This window comes from Lissotriton helveticus, chromosome 2_2 (genome assembly GCF_964261635.1).
Source record: "Lissotriton helveticus chromosome 2_2, aLisHel1.1, whole genome shotgun sequence".
Lineage (NCBI taxonomy): Eukaryota > Metazoa > Chordata > Amphibia > Caudata > Salamandridae > Lissotriton > Lissotriton helveticus.
The window spans coordinates 388,383,630-388,404,468 of record NC_136060.1 but is presented as its reverse complement, the minus strand read 5'-3'; the positions used below and the strand labels follow the sequence as shown (position 1 = coordinate 388,404,468).

The window sequence follows — 20,839 nt, the reverse complement described above, 5'->3', positions numbered from 1 at the left end:
TTGTGGGCCATTTTTATGGTTTGCAGGCCCACTTTACTGATAATTTCCCTGGTAATAAAACAACCATTGCCTGCAGCAAGCTCATAACCACTGAGTATTCCATGTCTTGAAAAACACTCACACAGTGTTTTTTACAGGTTCAGAACTGCACCAAATTTGCAAACATAGGCTACTTTTTAAGCTTTCTAATTAACTAACAGGGCCACTTTTATTTTGCCACCCAGGCCTATTTTCTGTCCCAGTCCAACCCTGGGCACAACCGTCGAGAAAGTGTACGTTTGAAATCCACAATCTGCAGAAAAAAACGACCAGTTCAGGACTTCTGTAAGGTGGGAAGATGTAGAGAGAGGGAGACACAAGAGCCTGTGGAGGGGTTTGAGAGAGTTCTACAGTCAAACCAAATCAAAATATTCTTTATTCGATCAGTTACAAGAAAGATCATAAAAGATTACATATCCAAGTCAAGTCAAATAAGCTTTATTCGATTTAGCAAGCAAATTATAAAAACACAAAGTTTATTTCCAGTCGAATAATGTATTTTTATTCATGTTTTCATAATAAGAATTTTTCAAATGAAAAGTTCTACAGTCCTTGCCTGTCTTTCCTCGGAGGCTGCAAGGGAAGGCACCAGAGTGGTCTATTAATATGAAACTCGATGGACAACAGCCAGTCTTTTTACACATCACACATTCTGCAAGTGCTTTGCAAACAGCCCACTGTGTTCTCACTTTGAAGTCTTTATTTATTACATCATTTATAAAGCGCAAACCATCCCCTACAGCATGACATCTAGGCGCTCAATACAGAGGACCACAGACAGCACTGCACAGGGATGTAAGATGACTAAGACCTAATAATACCAAGAAAAAACTGAAACAAGCATTGAAAATGCAAAGGTCTCGCCTTTAATAAAGTTAAAGCCATTTGCTTTGCTAATGGTATTGTATAGCAAAGCAAATGGCTTTAACTTAATGAAAGGCAAGACCTATTGCATATTTAATGCTTGTTATGCTTAATTGCCAACTGTATAGGTTACTGACTGTTTTTCCTTTACAGCGCGTCTGCGGGAACACTGTTTCTCCTCCACGGCCGCTTCCCCAGCTGACTACGCACTTATGCGCTGAGGGCTAATGCGGTGTAGTTCCTCCGACCACCAGAGGGCACCGCAGGGTGTACGCGCATAGTACATCTCGTCTTCCGAGATGGCACACTAATCCCCAGAGGCACATCAGAAGCAGCGCTGCCAGCAGGGAGCTCCGTAGCGTTTTTCTTGACTGTTTATCCCATAAGCCTAAAGCATTGGGGTCTACACTTATAACGCGTTTAGCACTTACAAAGGTTTGTGTCCTCTCCATCGGACACCGGCCCATGCCTAAACAATAGCCCCTGCAACACACGTGGGTGCTAGTGGTGTCCTGCAGACTCGGTCCGGTCATTGGTCCCTTGGTTTCGCTCATGATGGACTCTGCCTGGGAGTCCCAGTGCCGTACATTACTAATCTCGGTCAAGACCAATACGATACTATTCACAATGAGTGAAATAGAAGAGGTGGTTACCTACCTCCCCTTAGATGAACACATTTGCGAGGAGATAGGCGCCTCTATATTAAAGGTGGTTACTCCGGTGGTGGCGCCCCTGGAGTGGAAACTTCGGCAGTACGCTGAATGCTGCTTTAAACCCCTCCCTGGGAGGGAAGACACCCATGGGGCCCTGATCCCGCTACCTAAAGGGGCGCCCGACCGGCCTGCACTATCCACAAAATGCAAAAGGGAATCCTTCCTAGGCGTTGATCTATGCACTTTTGACCACCTAAAGGGAGCCTTCATGGCCCAACACCTGATCTTCCCGAGCTGGGACCCTCTGGGCTACAGCCCGCCAGTGCAGTCTGCTTTACCCGCCCCTCCAGTCCACCCCCCTGGACTGACTCGGGCTCCAAAGCGCAGCAGGAGCTGGAGTCCCATCTGTGGCATCCCTCAACCACCTTACCTAGTGGCTATGCGCCAGCTTGCGGTGATCCCAAGGGGTCTCAGATATGTTAGACCCTCAGCAACTCCTCCAACCCAGGTAGGCAGAATGGGTCCCAGTGACCAAGATCGTGACCCATGTTGCGGGAAGGCTGAGCAAGCATCTAGATAAGACGCCTGTTAGACCTGGCACCTTTTGCTGATGTGCCTCAGATGTTTTGCTGGTGTTCCCTGCTCAGGGCACTGCGCCACGGCCAATCCGTGCCGCAGTGTAAGTGCTCCCAATATAAAGTGTATCCGTAATTGATTTCCATGATTGGCGTATTTGGTTTACTGTCAGTCCGCAGTAACGTGCACAAGGAGTGCCGGCGCTTGTAGATACAAATGCTGCTAGTGGGCCTGCAGCGCTGGTTGCGCCACCCACAGAAGCGGCCTCGTAAAATGTGTCTCGGGTCCGCCATTGCAGACCCTGCGTACAGTCTGGTACTGTCACGCTGACTGCGCAAGTGCACACACTTGCCAGTCCCTACACCTTCCCTTAAACTTCATATCAGTCACCCCTATGGTAGGCCTACGGGCAGGGTGCATTGTAAGCGTAAGGTAGGACAAGCCATGATGTGTGTGGCATCCAAATACACGAGGCATTTATTGGTCACTACTCGGGGCTGTACCGTTCCCGGCTGAGTGTCCCACTGTCTGACATAGCCGAATATCTCTCGCCCTTGCAACTGTCCACCCTAACGGCTGCGCAACAAGATGACCTTGGGGCACCTCTGGACCCCGAGGAACTCCGCGACACCATTTTCAATCTCACGAATGGCAAGTCTCCAGGACCGGATGGCTTGCCAGCCGAATTCTACAAAGCCGCCTTGGACATCTTTATCCCCCACCTGTTGAAAATGTACGCTGCGGCCACAGACAACTTCTCCCTGCCCCCGACACTTGATGAAGCCACCCTTGTATCCCTGCTCAAACCCGACAGAGATGGCGAACGCATGGGATCCTACCGTCCTTTAGCCCTCCTCAACACGGACTATAAAATTCTCGCTTCCACGCTTGCCCGACGACTAGCCCCTATGGTGCCCACGCTGGTACACCACGACCAGAATGGGTTTGTACCGACGCGCCACACGTCCCATAACACCCGCCATCTCTTCCGCATACAAGAGTACGCCACAAGCCGATGGCCACGCGCCGGGTGCCTGGTACTAGACCTGGAGAAAGCGTTTGACTCGGTGGAATGGCCTTACCTACGAGCAGTCATGGACAAATTTGAACTGGGGGACGATTATGAGACCATGGTTGGCCTCCTATATCGCAGACCCACGGTCCGTGTCCGCACTGGTGCACTGCTCTCTGACCCAATACGAGTACAGAGGGGCACCAGGCAGGGCTGCCCCCTGTCGCCCTTACTGTTCGCTTTAGCTGTGGAACCCCTGGCTGCGTCGCTCAGGTCCCGAGGGGCGGAGTGGGGTATACCGATGGCGGATGGCCTACATGCGGTGTCATTATATGCGGACGATCTCCTCCTCTATATCAAAGACCTGAGTGATGTTCCAGCGTCCCTAACTGACATCCTTTGCACCTTTGAGGAAATGTCGGGCTTGAAAGTAAATTGGGCCAAATCAGGGGCTTACTCCTTTGACCCGAATGCTCCCGAGAGCGAGATACGCATCGGTGGCGAGAGACTACAATGGTATCCCATGACATTCAGATATCTTGGGATTCACATTTACCGTGACCCTGCAGATATACTGGAGGGAAACCTGATGCGAGCGATCGCATCCATCCGATCACAAATAGGGTTCTGGAAAACGTTACCACTGAACGTTCCCAGCCGCGTAGCCCTAACAAAAATGATAGTCCTGCCACGGCTACTGTACTACTTTGCCAATATTCCATCCTATGTCCCTAACCGAGTGTTTCGCGATCTTGAAGCCCTGCTGCGCGACCTGATCTGGAATAAGGGTCGGCCGCGCATTGCGCTGGCGAAACTATATATGCCTACCGAGACGGGGGGACTGGCTGTTCCCAACATGGAGCTATATTACCTGGCGGCACAAATGCAATGGGTGTCAGGATGGCTAGGTGGTAAGAACTTGGGGGACACCGCCACGGACACCGCTGTCTGGTCCCAGTTACCGATCCAAGTCCTGTTTCACCCGCTGACCCAGACTCCCCGCCCTTCACAACTGTATCTTGCGGTGGCGCGCAGATGTTTCCTCCGCTGCTGCGCCTAACCCGGGAGACAGTACCGTGTGCCCCAATACTCCCTCTACTGGGCACCCCGACTGCAGCGGGGACTCTGACGGTCGTGAAGCTTGACAGCTGGACCGCTGCGGGAGTGGAAACACTAGGGGACCTGTACTCTGATGGCGCCCTCCTCCCCTTCGCCAGTCTCGTAGAAGATGCATCTCTTCCAGCTGGGCAGTTCCTATTACACGCGTCCCTCCCCCACACGCTGACTGCCGCCTGGGGCGGCATCTCTGACAAGCTGCCCACACACCATTTTATACAATACCTCCATGTTATGAGCAATGGCACGCACATAATCCACTGGCTGGCACAAGCTCTCTTTTTCCATACTCATCCCACCACTGCGCAACTGAGGGAGAAATGGGCGACGGACAGGGGGAGGGATTGGACGGATAAGGAATGGGCGATGATCCTGGCTGGCCCAGTTAACGTCCCACATAACCCTTGCTTCAAAATCATACAGCTTTACATACTTCACCGTGCATACCTCACCCCGGACAAAATAAATAGGTACTTTTTGGTCGCAGATACTGCCTGCAGCTGCTGCTCCTTGGTGGGAGCGGACCTCCTCCACATGCTCTGGCTCTGTCCTGCCCTTCAACATTATTGGGATGGGGTAACCACACTGCTTACGCATTGCACCAAAGAACAAGTGCCGAGGACTTGGGAGGCCTGCATATTGGGATTATACAAACGCACACGGCTGAACAAGGTCCCAGCCCGGTACTGGGATCTTGGGCTAATCACGGCCAAACGACTGCTTACCAAGCGGTGGAAAGCTGCCACACCCCCACACATCCGTCACTGGTACCTATCGCTCACAAACTGGGCGAGAGCGAAGAGCACTGTCCTGCGCCGAGAAGAGACAGCAGGTCTTAGGAAATTTCCGATTGCACAATACTGGGATGACATCCTCCAGTCCTTTCAACAGAAATGTGTGGAACAGGGTATCACGTAAAGAGATGTATACTGCCCCCCCTTCCTACAATGGACACCATGAGAAGCAACCACACCCAACGGACTCCACTACTCATATGATCTTCCTTCTCCCCCTCCCCCACCACCTGCGTACAATTGCATCTTCACATATACCACACTGCTCCCTGCCTACATGACCACCATGCCTTGATCGCCCCACGCTACAAATCTGACTGTCCCGCACTGGCGAGTGTGTTGCCCCTCCCGCATCCAAGTCCCCACACGTCCAACCTTCACTGGGGGTTCTGCCACCGGTTGCCACACGAACAATACTGTATTACCATACCTAACACGCCCCCATGACGGTGATCCCCCCCTTGAACACTTGGCATACAGGCGAACCACCCGCCATAATCTCTTGCCTACCCACCCACTGGACCACTACCGACACATTGGCGCCGCACTTCCCTTCTTACACCCATGGCAATCTCTACCTCCATTCCCTTCCCCTCTAGCATATATTTTCCATGTTACTGTTCTAAAGTTTATTGATATACTGGTCCTGTTCCCCTTTGGACCAGGCCTTTCCAAGTTGGATATTATACACGCTACACAATGGGGCCTTTGAGAGTAACAGTCATGGCCGAAGTGATCCTTTCTGATTACCGGTACAAACACCAGACACCCTCATCAGAGTGGATAAGCTGTATATATGTTCGCTCACCGACACACTTAGGATGCTGACTAGCCTCATCCCTCACTATTACTACCCCACGTCCTCTTGGGAGGTGAGCTCCACTGACACTCCTCCTCATGCCCCACTTGTATCGAAACGGGCCACAATCCACTTGAAGACATCGATGAGTGCTAGCATGGCCCTATACCCACGGGTTCACACATATTACAAACAAAAAAAAAGAAAACTCTACAGACCCACCTCTCCACATCACCAAATGTTTGTATGATTGTACAGCGTTCATATTGACCGTTTACGCCGCCGAACCTCAGGGTTGTCGGCCTTGAGGCTGTGTTCACTAAATACCTGTGAAACGACTCAATATACATGCGGCTGGCCCGGATGGGTTGTAAGCGGAACGCTGTGTAACGCTCCTGTTGATTAATAAAGGTCTTAAAATATTTTTAAAAAAATAATGTGTGTGGCATGTCCTAATAGTGAATTACCGCCCTTCTCGTTCTTCGCTATTGAAGGGCTGCCTGTTCTCTTAGGCCAAGGTGAGCTTCCGGAATTATTACACGCTATAGTCCCGGCAGGCTCAGGGAACACGGTGGCAGGTCAAGTTTAGTATGCCTGAACTCAGAATAATAAAATACTTCCTTTAGCAAGGTTTATTTTAATATCCTGTGTTTGCAAATGCTACTTTTAGAAAGTTAGCATTTGCTCGCCTAACTATTTCAGCCCGCCTCTGCCAGGATGTGTATCTGCTGTCTGGGTTTGTGTGAGTGACAGGGCTGGGGAATTACCGGGGACAGTCGGGGCTACCAGGTGGTGAATAGGGTGCTTACACCAGGATGGGTGGGTGGAGTAGTCCTGGACTCTGAATAGGGTTGTGTCCACCACCACAAAGCTGTCTCCACCGCCTGCGGAGCGTCTGATGCCCCTGCCCTGCACCCTGAAGGAAGACGGCAGCTTCCTGTCAACAGAGTGCTCCAAAACTGGGTTGAACCAGGCTCAGGCCCCCTGGCCTGCAAAGACAAAAGAAACTGAGTATAAATATAGGAGCCCTGCTCCTAGCAAATCAGATCCTGTTTTGACCACGACGAACCTCTGCGTGACTAGAAGGACCAAGAGAAGCTGAAGGACGGAAACCGGTCTTTGCCCTGAAGGACTGGCCTACAGTGGTGCCTTGCTGAGAACGGAGAGGAAAAGACCAGAGAGATCTTTGAACACTTGTGCCTGAAAGGATCTCCAAGGGCTTGATCTCGAGCTTGCCTCCTGAACGGAACCCCAGGACCATTGGGTTCTATTCTGCCTGTGCCTGTCTGCTGTTGGGCCTTTAGTTCTTTTCCCTCGCCGGAGTTGTGACTCGGGTGCCTTCGCCCCTCCTACGGTCGTGACAGCTCGGAGCCTGGTCGCCCCGCTCAAGCTTGAGTCGCTCTCCGCTTCAGTGCCGGGCCGACCGCTCTCCTGTTACCTCGCCTGCCACGGAGCGCGTTGTGCGCCGCTCATCTCCTCCCGCCGGAATCTGCACGGAGCGCATCGGATAGCCTCGGACGGTCCGTACATCGAAACGTACCAGACTGTCTCGCTTTGCCCTCCTGCATACCAAGGCCCGTGCCGCGCCTCAAGAAAGACCTTCCGTATGTTGGTACCGGAGGCCCGGTGCTACACCCGTCTGCCGAGAACGCGACGCCCCACACAGATCCACACAAGACCAAGCGTGCTAAGAAGTAGTACGCCCCGCAGGCCTGAACGGCGCCTCGCCCCGTGAGCTGCATCAGACCCCGGATCGCCACAACCCTCCACACCGTCCCGCTCACCCGCCTCGCACCTCGAGGGGGCTCCGAGCCGGACAGATCCTTTGGAGAACCGTCGGCCTCGTCCCAGGTCCGCCCTCACCAGTAGCCACGCCTGAAACGCCTAGGACACTCAACGCAAGGTACACTTGAACTCTATCCCGAGTTCATATCAGATCCAGGGTCCGCAACGTTTGTTTCCCCTGTCGTCGTACTTTGCTGACCAAGAACACTTAAGAACAATTGCCTATTTAAATCTGGTGGCCCTCAATCGCTAAACGTTATATGGTCTTGTGATAATCCTGCATTTGAAGTATTTTTACATAAAGTCTACGTATTTTTGATACAACCTTACGACTGGTGTCCGTCTGTGGTGGGTCAGTGGGTTTACTGTATGTGATCATAAATGCTTAACTAACTATCGAACTGAGGATTAGCCTTGTCTGCTCGCGCCACGCAACCTAGAGGGTGAGCAGGGATTATTCTTACAGAGTAGTTCCCTTGCCCTGACTAGAGGAGAAGGTCCCTCCTTGTCCCAAGTGCATACCGGTGCCAACCAGAAACCTCCGATTCTAACAACGCCAAAAACCGCCTTCGGGCAGAATGCTCCAGCCAGTGTCTGGGTGATAAGGTGGTGCTGATCTTAGAGGAATGCATGGCCACCTTTCTGGGGATATACATTTGTGACCCAAAGAAGGGTATTGATGGGTCCTGGCGGGCTTGCCAGGACAAGCTTCCTGATCTTACTGGACCACTGACCCACATTCTGGGAATGGCTGAGGACGCGAAAGCGTCCGGAACCCTGATCTCCCCAGGAGTACTGTTCGTGTGGGCCCAGAGGGCCATCATCCTACTGGGGAACGCAAACTGAGCCATCTTGACTGAGAGGCACCTCTCGCTCTTCATAAAGGTTGACCCCAACCTGGGTGATCTTGCCACCACGGAAGCTGGCCCCATTACACGTGGCGGTTTATTTGGCAACTCGTTCATTCGGGAAAATGGTAAATTCGTAGTAACATATAATTCGCTAGACAAAGCCCAAGTGTCAATCAAGCACATCTTCACACCCAGGGTTTTCACCAGGGCTGGTCGAAGCAGGGGGCACTTGGCCAGTAGCTCACAAAACCTAGTCCTCGGCAGAGGCTACACCAATTGAAGTGGCAGGTTGCAGGGGTTTGTTCGCAACTGGGCAGCTCTCAACTCCGAATTTGGGTACTCAAAACCATGCAGGGGTCTCATATAGAATTTTATGGCTCTCCTTCCCAAAGGAAACCTCCATATTCCCTCCACCCCCGCCCACTGGTCTTCTCCGAAGCAGGAGAAGAGTTGGTAGATAAGAAAGTAGTAGAATTACTCCACAAGAGGTGCCATCGTGCAGACATCTCCTAATCCTCCAGGTTTCCTCAGCAACCTTTTTCTCGAGGACAAGAGGAATGGCGGCCAACTGTCAGTCATTAACCTGAAGGAAATCAATGAGTGACTGGTTTTCCGCCACTTCAAAATGAAGGGTATCCACCGTCTGAGGGATCTCCTTCAACTGAAGGATTAGATGGTGCGTCTCGACCTCAAGGACTCTTATCTGGTCATCCTGATATTTTCTCAACACCATTGTTTCCTCCCGTTTCAATAGCCAGGGCAAACTTTCAAGTTCACCACTCTCCCCTTCGGCCTATTTTTCGCCTGTGCCGCTTTACCACGGTAATGTGCCCTGTGATGGAATTCTTAAGGGCTTTGGGCTTCCGAATCACAGTCTGCTTAGACGATCTTCTAATGCAACCAGACTCTCTCTATACATCTGCAGATGGCAGTCTTTCTCTTGGAATATCTCCGCTTCATCATCAACCAACAGACATTGGATATTACTCCCTCTCAACCTCTGGTGTTTCTGGGCTTTGTAGTAGACTCGGTGCAGGCCACTCTCAGTCTTCCCTCTAGGAAAATAAACAAAATCAGGCACAAACTGCGTCGCATGGCAGACAAACCAGTCACCTCCCACTGGCAGAATGCAAGGGTAAAGGGACTCCTGTCTTCCTCGATTCAGGCCATCTTTTCAAGGCTCCTTCACTATCATGCTCTCTGGCGGCTCAAGGCCTTTCAACTCCGGAGGGGGCTCACCTATTCTCAGGAGGTCCCCTTATCAGAGGAAGCCTGGGAGGAGACCCAGTAGTGGCTAGCCAACAGGGAGGCATGGAACTGAAAAGTGATATTTGGCTTGCTTCCGGTCCTAGTCATTGAATCAGACACCAGCAGCAATGGATGGGGTGTGAGATGTGGGGGATTCTCCACCGGAGGAAGGTGGTCCTTTCATGAGCAATCTCTGCACATCAACTGCCTAGATCTTTTTGCAGGCTCCTTTGCAGTCCTGTGTTAAATCATGGACCAAGCAAAATGCTGCAGACTTTTCAAAATGGACAATGTAGCGGTGGTGAACTACATAAACCATCTATGAGGTACGTGCACCAAAACCCTCTCAGACCGGACCAGAAACTTCTGGGACTACTCTCTTATGTATAAAGTATTGGTGATGGCAGAACATCTCCTGGGAACATCAAACCAAGTGGCTTACTGGCACTCAAGCTACTTGAAGATGCGAGCCTCAGGCAGTTGCACCCGTCGGTCTTCAGGGCCCTCTCTTGTCTGGACCACCATCTCCCCCAAATACTTCAGTTGGCGTCCGGATCCCAAAGTGGTAGCAACGGATGCTTTTCTTCAGAACTGGCATCTGGAACAGGGGCATGCCATTCTACACTGGATCCTGTGGGGCAGACAGTGTCAAGAGCTTGAAATTCCTCACTTCCTGGCGGCTTATGGCCTGGCCTATAGATTTATCGATTATCGTTAGGTCAGCGATATTGGCAGGTCACACACCAGTGGGTGACCACCCAGTGGGGGAATCACCCTTTGCAGAGGAACCTCCTGCGCAGCGTTAGACTATCCCTTCCACCAGACCATTGTTATTCTGAGTCATGGGAGGTCAACAAGGTCCTGACCCTTTTCCTGTCATAGCAAACACCTTTTGAGGAAAGAGATATCAGCAAGCTGGCTACCCTCCCATGCTTACTTTCGTGTCGAAGGGTCTCAGATGTGAGAGCACTCTATGTTACTGGTAGAGTATTTACCCCTTTCCATGTCTTTAGACATACAAAATGCAATTTGCATGTGGTTTCTTACTCTCTTTTTCTAGATTCCCCAAAATTGTGCGTAGTGCGGTGTATTAACATCTACGCGACAATGACAGCGGATATTCGCCAAAATGGCGACAGACTACTTCTGATTGTCCTTTGGAAGCCTTATAAGGCAGTCTCCTCCCCCGATGGGTTAGATGGGCTATGCAAGAGGCCAGCATTGATAATAAAGTATTTGATGCTCACACGGTTAGAGATGCCATGGCCTCGAAGGCGTTCTCTCTGAGGCTTACATTGAGAATATTCTCAATGCAGCTCACCGGTCTTTGGATTCTACCTTTAAAGGGTTTTATTTTAAGCCAGTCCCTAGCATAGCCTCGCTGGTGGTGGAAAAGCTTTAAAGCAGCATAACACTCACCCCTGTTACTGACATAGAATGAAAACTTTCCTAGCTATCGTAACGGAAAGTTTCAATTCTATTAAAGACACTGAGGCGAGGATTAGCACACCCGACTTAATCTTGATTATACCCGGCCAAGGATGAGAAAGTTTTCGTAAAGGTTGGTATGATTAGACATTCCCTCTGCTAGCATTGTGCACAGCTGGAAAAAATCATAAAAATGCTACCAGACCTGCAGGTCTAGTAACTGTAATAATCTCCTCAACCTAACTAATGTACTTGAGCCGTGAACTGGTCTCAAACCGAGTGATCCTAGGCAAATATTGTGTCTTATGGAGCTTTATTATCACATAAGAGAGCACCTTCAAATATGCAAGTTCCCTATTTCTGCTGTACAAAAAACTCTTTATTTACCAGACTAAAGGTTTGCTCCATGTACAATGAGAACCAAACCCATATATAGTGTACACATGATCCCTGGCTTGCCTCTTAGTTCACTAATAGTATTGTCATCTGGGCAGGAGCAGTAATAATTCCCAGCTCATGTTTAAAATACTCACTTTTCATAACTATATTACCAAAGCATGATGTGGTAGTGCACTGTCATTTACAGATAGCATATTTTCTATTGCAATGGTCATAAAACTTTCCTACTAACATGTAGTTTTACTGATAATAGAGCATAAACAATTTTTGGAAATTGGATTGCAGCAAAAATATTTAACATTTGCACATCACCAAGTAAAATGTTCTAATTTATTTTGATTCTATAAAAATATTTCTTTCACCACAGAATTACAAAAATGGGTCTTCATAACTTGTGAAATATATTGCAAATGTCTGAACAGTTCACTTAGCTATTTCAGTGCTGTGTTAGAAAAACGCTGACATCCTACAGTCTTTCATTTCACATGCTTTGCACAGTTCAATTGTCACACAGTTAATTTTACAAAATCCTCAAACTTCAGTCACAAAAAGAAAATAATATGTAGGAAGGATAAACTGACTTTTGACCTCTGTCTCTGAAAGCCAGCAAATGTGACAAGATAACAAGATTTAAATGCATTTTTGTTGCTCCTTCACTTTTTGAGCAATAAAGATGCCTTTAAGTCTTGCTATCTTGTCACATTTGCTCTGCTTTCAGAGACAGAGGTCAAAGGTCAGTTTGTCTTCATACATTTGCTTTTTGTTCTGTAGCTGAAGTTAAGAGGATTTTCAGCTGCCAGAAAGGGCGAGTAGCCCCTAAAAATAACTAGATTTGAATAAATCTTGTGTGATAATGCCAGTGTGCAAGTGGCGAGCCCCGATTGTGGTCTTCTGTAGACTGATGAAGATGCCATTGTAATTTGCGCCAATCTTTGTGTACTGTTTCTGAGGTTGCAAGTACAATTCTTCATGACATACGTTTATACCCCTTCAGGATCGGATGAGTCAAAGCAAGACTGAAGATGAGGTTTCTCGTGTTCCATCGCACAGATTTGATACAAATAGAGTCCTTTTATGTTCCCAGAATAGTATAGTCAGAAGGGTGGCGTTATCAGAGCTTGCTAGAACCCAAATTATTGCAGAAGACTTGGCATAATCACAAAAGCTATTACCAGACCTCAGGCGTAATGAGAATGCTCCATAACAAAAAGGAAACTACTGGTCTGTCAAAAAGGTAGTATACGGAAAAATCAGAAACTGTAGCAGCTAGACCGGTGCTGAACTGGAAAGGAATCCCATCAGCCCACCAAGTGGCAGAACTTCATCATCTGGGATTTGAGAAACCGGTATTCGATAGCACAGCTCACCGTGCGTGATCGAGAGCTGTCCTAAATCAAAACCACCAGTGATGGATCAGGCCATGATTGTGAGATCTGTGGTGCTGAAAAACAATTTTTGCAGTGATACTAAGTTTAAGAAACAAAGTCAGAAACAAAGTTTACCGATTCAGGGCTGCTGTGGGTGAAAGCTTCTATAGTATTATACATTGCACTGGAGGAGTTGTGCAAATGTGTTTAGCTCTGGAGATGTTCTCACCAGAACTCGGCGCTGGAGGCCATGTATTCCACTATGCCAGGGCCACTACAAGGCGTATTTTTCCTCTGAGGTAGACTTTGTTGAAAAACAAAATATAAAAGAGAGTAAAATAAAAACTGTACGAATTTCAGTTAATTCAAACCTGATCCCTCCAGAGCAAATGTTCTGTCCACAAGTCTATTGTGAAACAAAATCAACCATGAAGAAATTCGCAGGCTACAGCATTCAAGCTTCTTATGCACAACTTTGTTACACTAGGACTTTATTTGTTCTGTTCTTTGAAATCACTAAAGTAATGTATTATAGGGACCTGTTTGTCTAGAAATACATGCTTGCCTAGAAGGATATTGGCCTACTATGTGGAATGCACTGCTGAGAAAGATGTTAATAGCATGAATAGTCTCAACTAACACAAAAAAACAAGTTATTGTAGAAGCATGCTGAAAAGCCTATGAAACGCACTCCAATGTTAGAAAGTAGAACTAAAGTTGTGAATTATTTTGATTGTCTTAGCCTTTTAAAATACAGCCTGCCCCAATTTGCTTTGTAATCATTTTTTTAAGGGCATCTCTTCCTGCAATCTCTCAAAATGTATCAGGTCTTAAGAAAGAACTAAAAACGTGCAATTAGGCTTTGGGGTTAGATGACAATATTCTTGTAATTTGAAGTGTTATATAAATTCTAAGAAGCTATGATTTTTAAACCCCCACTGAAATTCCATCTGTGCCTTTAGTCGAAGAATGGATTCAAGAAATCCCGGAAAAAAAATGTTAACAGAAAAAACACACTGAGTCCTTACCTCTCATTCATCAACCTCAATGACGCACAACTATGACAAGCACGTTCACCAATGTTTCCTAGAAAAAAAGAGTGAAAACACAAACATTCATATAAAACAAAGTATGTTTTTCAGCAATGTTTGCATACAAAACATTAAGGGCCACATGTACCAAGCAATTTTCCAGTTGCAAACCGCTTGATTCGCTGATAGGAAAAATGCATTTTAGGATGTTCAAAGCCCAAATTGCGATTCGATAACTTGTTACTGAATCGCAATTTGGTTTTGCCATTCGGTATTAGGAAGAGGCGTGTTAAGAGCATCCCTACCTAATACCTAATCACAAGGGTATGTGTGAATGTTTTGTGATCTGCAAAGGGACGCAAAACATTTGCTTTTTACCACCAAATTCAATTTGGTGGTAAACCATACGTAAACAGGAAAGGGTCCCCGGGGGAACCTCTTTCCCTTTGGGAATGCATGCGAAAAAGTTTTTTTAAGAGCAGGCAGTGGTCCAACGGAACACCTACTAGTCTTAAAAAATTAACCCGAAAAGGTTCTTTTTTTTTGTTTTTAAATGCATCCCGTTTTCCTTTAAGGAAAACAAGATGCATATAAAAAAGTAGCTTTATTTAGAATCAAATTTCTCTTTTTTTGGCAGTTAATTCAGAAGAACAATTGCACACCATGACGCCTACTACCCAAGCCGGGCCGGCCACGAAGTCTTTCGGTGAGTATCATATACAAGTAGTACCATATCGATCTGCACATATACCTTACTCCAAAAGATGTTGTATGGAACGCTAACATTAAGGAATAACCTACAATATTGGGGCAAGAGCTGACAGTGACTACTCTGTGTCAAAAAACTTTGGGGTGGTGGTTACACAGCATGCCGCCTACAACCTGCAATGGGGCGGCTGTGTCTCAGGGTAGGGTGCTTAAAACTGAGTAAATAACAATGTACATGCCTATTAATGTCCAGAGCCAGGGATCTAACTCGAGTTCTCTTCGGTGAAGTGCTACTGTACACGAAAAACTTCAAATGCAGCCAATTTAAAGCATTCAAACCAAAAGAACAAAAATGTTGCATTATTTAAAAGCAAACACAGTCATGGTGGTCACCATCCATCCCTGTGTTTTTAACGATTCCCAATAGGTCGCAAATTGCGACTTGCCTCATGAATATTAATGAGGTAGGTTTTTTTGCGACCCACTGTGAATCGCTAACAACTCTAAAGTGTTTCATACATTTGAAACTGCGATTTCCTAATTGGGATTCGCATGGAAGCGCAACTAGAACTCGCAAATTCAAACCTTCGTACATGTGGCCCTAAATCATTCTCAAATAACACGTATTTGCACTTACAATGATAGCCCCAACAAATATGAAATTTGTAAAGGATTGCAAATCCCGCCTACACCATGCAAAAAAGAAATTCAATTCTAAGACAAAGCAAACTACAAAAGAGAAAAAAAATTGAAGATTTAGAGACAAACTAAAATTATTGCAAACAAAGAAATACAAAGGTTAGGAAGAAGTTCTAAAAGGGCTGATTGTACTAGAGGCCAGTATGCTGAAGTGAACTTTGGGATTTCCTATTCCATAACTTCAAAGTTAGTAACATTGAAACAAGACATCAAGAGCAATAACCAAACGCTGGAGTGTGTTAATGAAGAGGGGAAACCTTGAAGAAAACAGTGAATGATGTGACTATTGGATAAAGCACTGATGATTCCTTCACTGAAGAGCAGCAACTAAGAGTGAGAGGGCACAAATATTAAACAATATTAATAATAATATTAAACGATTTCAATAACAGCAGAGACAGCGAACATACAATCAGATAGCTTCAGAAGAAGTTTTTGGGAAGGCCCCGAGTAGCACGAAAAGTTTTTTGTTGCAGAAAGTGAGGTGAATGCATGTAACTACCTTCCAGAGGAGCGGTGTGTGGCTAAAAAAAATGAGTAACAGTAATGAAGACGTCCTAAGAGAGGTCTTGTTGCAAGCAACCTCATATTACCTTTTGAGAGTTTGATGTTTCCAAATATGGGTCCCTTGCAACTGGAACCAAGCAACACCCGACTTATAGCCCCAATTAGAGTGAAACCGGTCTTGTGTTTATTGAGTTCCGGTTCAGAGAGGACCTGGCTTTGCAGTCTGGACTGGACTGTTCCCATTGGAGCACGACCAAGACTGATTTGCATATGGCTGTGTCTAATATGAGGTGACATGATGGCCATAAAAACAATGGGTTGAAATGCTACATCAAGCAATTGCCAGTGGTTAAAGCATCCTTTCATCACCTTTTGTGTGTTTGAAGGCCCTAGAGTGACATGGGGGTTGCATTTGCTGTATTATTGACAAGCTCATTCTGACACTGGAATACATAGTAGAAAAAATATTTCCTCAGCTATCAGAAGATTCCGATTCCTATTGGAAGCATTAGACATTAACTTGGTCAGTGTGGCTAATGGCAATTTGTCATCAGTTGCACTAGCACCATCTCCTTCAGGGTACCTGACGACAAATCGTGCAAGAAGAATTATTGTTACCAGGCTGGATTTTGTGTCGTACCTCTAATTATCCATACTTATCGCAAATACCCTATATTAATTGCACACTGCAGTGTCCCTATGTTGCGGTTCATCATTTGCTTGGAAGCAAACAGCTCCAATGTAGCTCTATATCTGTCACACAAGGACGCGATATAACTGAGAGTGAAAATAACCCTCTATGCTAGCGGAACCTCTCTGAAGCAGTGACCTGTTCTCAGACAGGCGGTTTTGTCTTCTTTTTTCCATAGAGGATAGTACAGGACATGTAATATTAAGATAAAAATCAAAGCGTGACTTATTTTTAACTAGGTTATGGCACTGTCAAACTCCACTACAAAAATCATTTTTATCCAGCCCCAGGAGCCCCTTTGACTGGTGTTACTGTACTATGGTAACCAGGGCTTTAAGTGGGCCGGGTCTCACCGGGTCTGAGCACCGGCAGTTTTTTAAGGAGGCAGCGAAACGGGTCTCTATCGGGCTCTGTTTTGAGCCGTGGCACAGGAGGTCCGTTTTTTCCGAGCGTTATAGGGGAAGGGAAATCCTCTAAAGAGAGTACTTTTCTCTCTGGATTTCTCTTCTCTTTTCGGAACTAAGGAGCAGCAACATTGTCGTGGTGTCACCAGGGCTTTATGTGGAAGCTTTTTCAATATTATATACAAGCCACAGTTGCTGCTTATTTATCTTATGCAACTAACAACCATTGACAAAGCCAATAATCCTGACTTCTTGTCATTCTGATGTTACTTGTATCATATATCTGGATGCAACGACAGAAACAAAAAAAATACCAATCGGGCGGCACACTATGCTAAGCACAAACTTTTAACTGACGTGATTTTAAGCCACGCCCTTAATTACATTGAAAGACCCCCCAGTTTTTTCATCCCACTTAAAGCCCTGATGGTACCAGATATATCAGCAATAAATAGGCCAACGCAATCTACTGCATCGCCTTCACTACCTAATGGACAAAGATTCTTGTAAATGTGTTTACGCACAAAACTGAAATATAGCCGAATTTCGAACTATGGAACAAGGAACTTTTTAGATAAACTCTAGGTGTGCTGGACCATCTTCGAGATCCCGACATAGCCTGATCCTGCTGTAAGGGGGGCAGCTCCACGGGGCCAGGTTTGTAAGTGGAGAACAGAAAGGGGTGGCTGAATGGCGGCTTCGCCTGGCTCATCGCCGGAGGTATTAGATCACTGAATTAGTTGAGAGGAGAGGGGGTGTAAAAAGCAGGAAGGTACCTCCAGGTCAATCGCATCCAGGGCACAGTGTCACGCCCATGCTAGCACTCAGCATGAAAGCCCGTGGCGTATGTACCTTCCCACGCTCCCGGGAAGTTAGCTTAACATTGAAAGCAGGTCACACTGTATTCGCACAACTTTTATCACACTTCTCCAGGCCGTTGCTCTCTGCCCAGGTGCATCCTCCTTGTCGCAGCAATCACGGGCTAGAGATACATTGCTTACTCTTAGCCTTGATGGGAGGCACCATATCTGTCCTCTGTCCCCTTCGTATTTACATTTACCCTTGTCATCGTAACCCTTCCGTATAGTTCGCCTTAACCTCTGGCTTTATTCTTTAAACGTGCTCTTTGCTCCTGCCCTTGGCCCCGTTCCCTGTGCCTCGCAAACTGCCACATCGGTCTTCTCTTTACTTCTATCTCGCCATTTAGCATTTTCCTCCAAGGACCCGATCGATATACGTAAGCTTCCTTCCACGTCCAACTACTGAGGGCCTGCGGGGGCGGGTACACACGAGGTCATATCTTCCCACACCATTTTGCTCCTTACCATTAGCAGCTTCCCTGGCAAGTCCCCGTGGGAGCTGAAGGACGGGCGGCTTGCGGCAGCCTCTCATCAGGAGGGAAGCCATGGGGGCCTGTAGCTAGAGAGTCTGGGCGCGTCAGTGGGAGGCGGCCTGGGAGATCGTCTGAGTCACTGGCAGCGGCAAGCCCTCGTAATCCACCGTTCCCATGTCCCTGGCACCGGCCGTTGTCTGTTCTCAACCGGCAGTGGCTGTCACACAGAGAGAACGAGGGGCGGAGATTGTCAAAATACTGCGCGCCCATTGGATGCCACAGTCACAGACAGAGAAGGACGCCGCACGCGACTGCAGGAGGCATCGCGCGCAGTTAAAACGTCATCAACACCAGCCGGGACGCTACTCTTACCGCCCGGCGATGATTGCCAGGCTGCGGGCAGAAAAGTGTATATTTTGAATAGAAGAAAGTGCTGGCCTCAGGGAGCAGCTAAGAGCTAAAAAATAGGGATACTATACTTGGTGAGGGATTGTGAACTAAAGTGGTGCTGAGAAGTGTTATAAAAGGGCCGCCAGTAGTGAGTACCGGGGCTTTTTTATTTTGAAAGGGAGAGTACCTGACTACTCAAGAAAAATGTAATACTTTAAAGTGGAGAGTACCGGCACTTCTCTGAAACAAGCACTGGTGATGAGTAATTAGTGTTTGTTGCAAACATGATGTTTGAGATGATTGCTGCCAATACTGCCTGGCCTTCGTTGTATGGTACCATCCATCGTAATTGTAATTCCATTTATGTAACGCTTACTACCCTTGATTAGACGCTCCCCTGAACACAAAAAGGATTAGTGGTTAATTAGTATAGAGAGCTATTAAATTAATTTCTGCGGTGGATATGTGAATTTGTTATTTGGATTGTGTAGCGTAAGGTTGTTGTTAGTAATGACGCGCGTGTGCTCATGCGCGTCATTCACAACAACAAACACCTTGTTATAGTTTAAATGCGAATTGTCTCGTGTTGAGTGTGCGTGAGATGTATATGTAAGTTGGTGCCGCGAGTCAGTATGTTGTTCTTTGAATGTTGATGTGTGCATGCATGTCTGTGCCGCGTGTGTGAATCGCGTGTATGTGTTGTTTCTTGAAAGAAGACGCGCTGCTTAAATAGAGTAGCCGTACAGTTAAACGGCATTCAAGATCATACGCTGTAACAACAAGAACTACAATAAAGACTCTTCTTACCGGATTAATCCAATTGCCTCTTGGGAAGTTCTTATCTCTTTTATTACACTGGCGACGATCGGGAACACGTTTCCATACGTGCAACGAGTACATTTTTCAAAGGGTTTTCTCATTTTTGCAACAAATTGTTCTCATTGGCTGTAACACTTGGGAAATTTCACACCAACACTTACTATTGGATGCTCTTCAACGTTACTGATTGGATTACACTAAATGGATAAGTAAAAGCTCTTTTCATTGGCTATTTCCTGAGCATCATCTTCAAAAAAAAACAAAAAAAAAAAACGAATACTTTATTTATTCAGTTACTGTGGATCAACAACAACTGAAAAATAATCGTTTGGAGAAGCATTTACAAGGAGAAATTGACAGTAAGTGACATCTGTGATTCACACACACTGTTGTGAGTCACAAATAATTCTATTATAAATAATTATTTCTCTTCACTTTTAAATCCCTTGTCCTTTATTAACCATGACTGGAATTCAACCTCCTCCTTTATTCTTAGCTAGCAAAGGTGACCCTCCTATTGAATGGGACATTTGGGAACCTATGTTTTTAGCGTATGTTGATGTTTTAGAGGAAGGAGAATGTGAAGCAGAAAGGAAACTAGCTTTATTAAAGCACTGTCTTGGTGGAATAGCTCTCAAAGAATTCAAAAGTCTTCCTCCATTAAGTGACACTTCTAATTTAAATGTGTATCAAATTGCTACCAGACAATTGGCCATTAGATATGGGAAAAAGATTAATATGGTTATGGAAAGATTTAAATTTTACTCAAGAAAACAACAAGCAGATGAGTCTATTGACAACTATGTATCTGCATTACGAGCATTAGCAGTCACTTGCGATTTTGAACACATTAACTATGACCAAGTCTTAAGAGACCAGATCCTTATGTGTACTAATAACAAGAAGATACAACAAAGACTATGGACAACTTCAGACATGACTTTAAATGCAGCAATAGAAATTGCAAAATCAATAGAACACTCAGAAAAATTTGTAGATGAAATACGTTCACAAAATAACAGTAAATCTGATATTTTAATTATAAACAAGGAAAATGAGAGATTTAAAGACTCAGGGAAATATGGGAAATATACTAACACAAGGAATGATAATCAGTATAAAAATGAATACAGAAATAGATGGCAGAAACCTGATCAGAGAACAAATACATGGCAAAGATCTGATCAAAGGATGAATATGTGGCAGAAACCTGATGCAAGAACTTATAATATGTACTGTTTCAGATGTGGTAGTAATCTTCATTTAGGGAACTCAAGATTGTCTCCAGCTTTAGACAAAATTTGTTCAAGATGTGAAAAAAAAGGG

General features: G+C 46.3%; 1 protein-coding gene across 1 annotated transcript in view; it reads right to left on the bottom strand.

The window, feature by feature from the left end:
- Positions 1-18,619, bottom strand: part of LETM1 (leucine zipper and EF-hand containing transmembrane protein 1) — a 420,852-nt gene extending 402,233 nt beyond the window's left edge. The window contains exons 1-2 of the mRNA XM_078678611.1: positions 18,297-18,619; positions 13,960-14,017 (exon numbers count right to left, since the gene is read on the bottom strand). Coding sequence (XP_078534737.1) covers positions 13,960-14,017; positions 18,297-18,378 — 140 coding nt within the window. The 5' untranslated portion in view covers positions 18,379-18,619. The remainder of the gene's footprint in view (positions 1-13,959; positions 14,018-18,296) is intronic.
- Between the last annotated feature and the right edge of the window lie 2,220 nt (positions 18,620-20,839).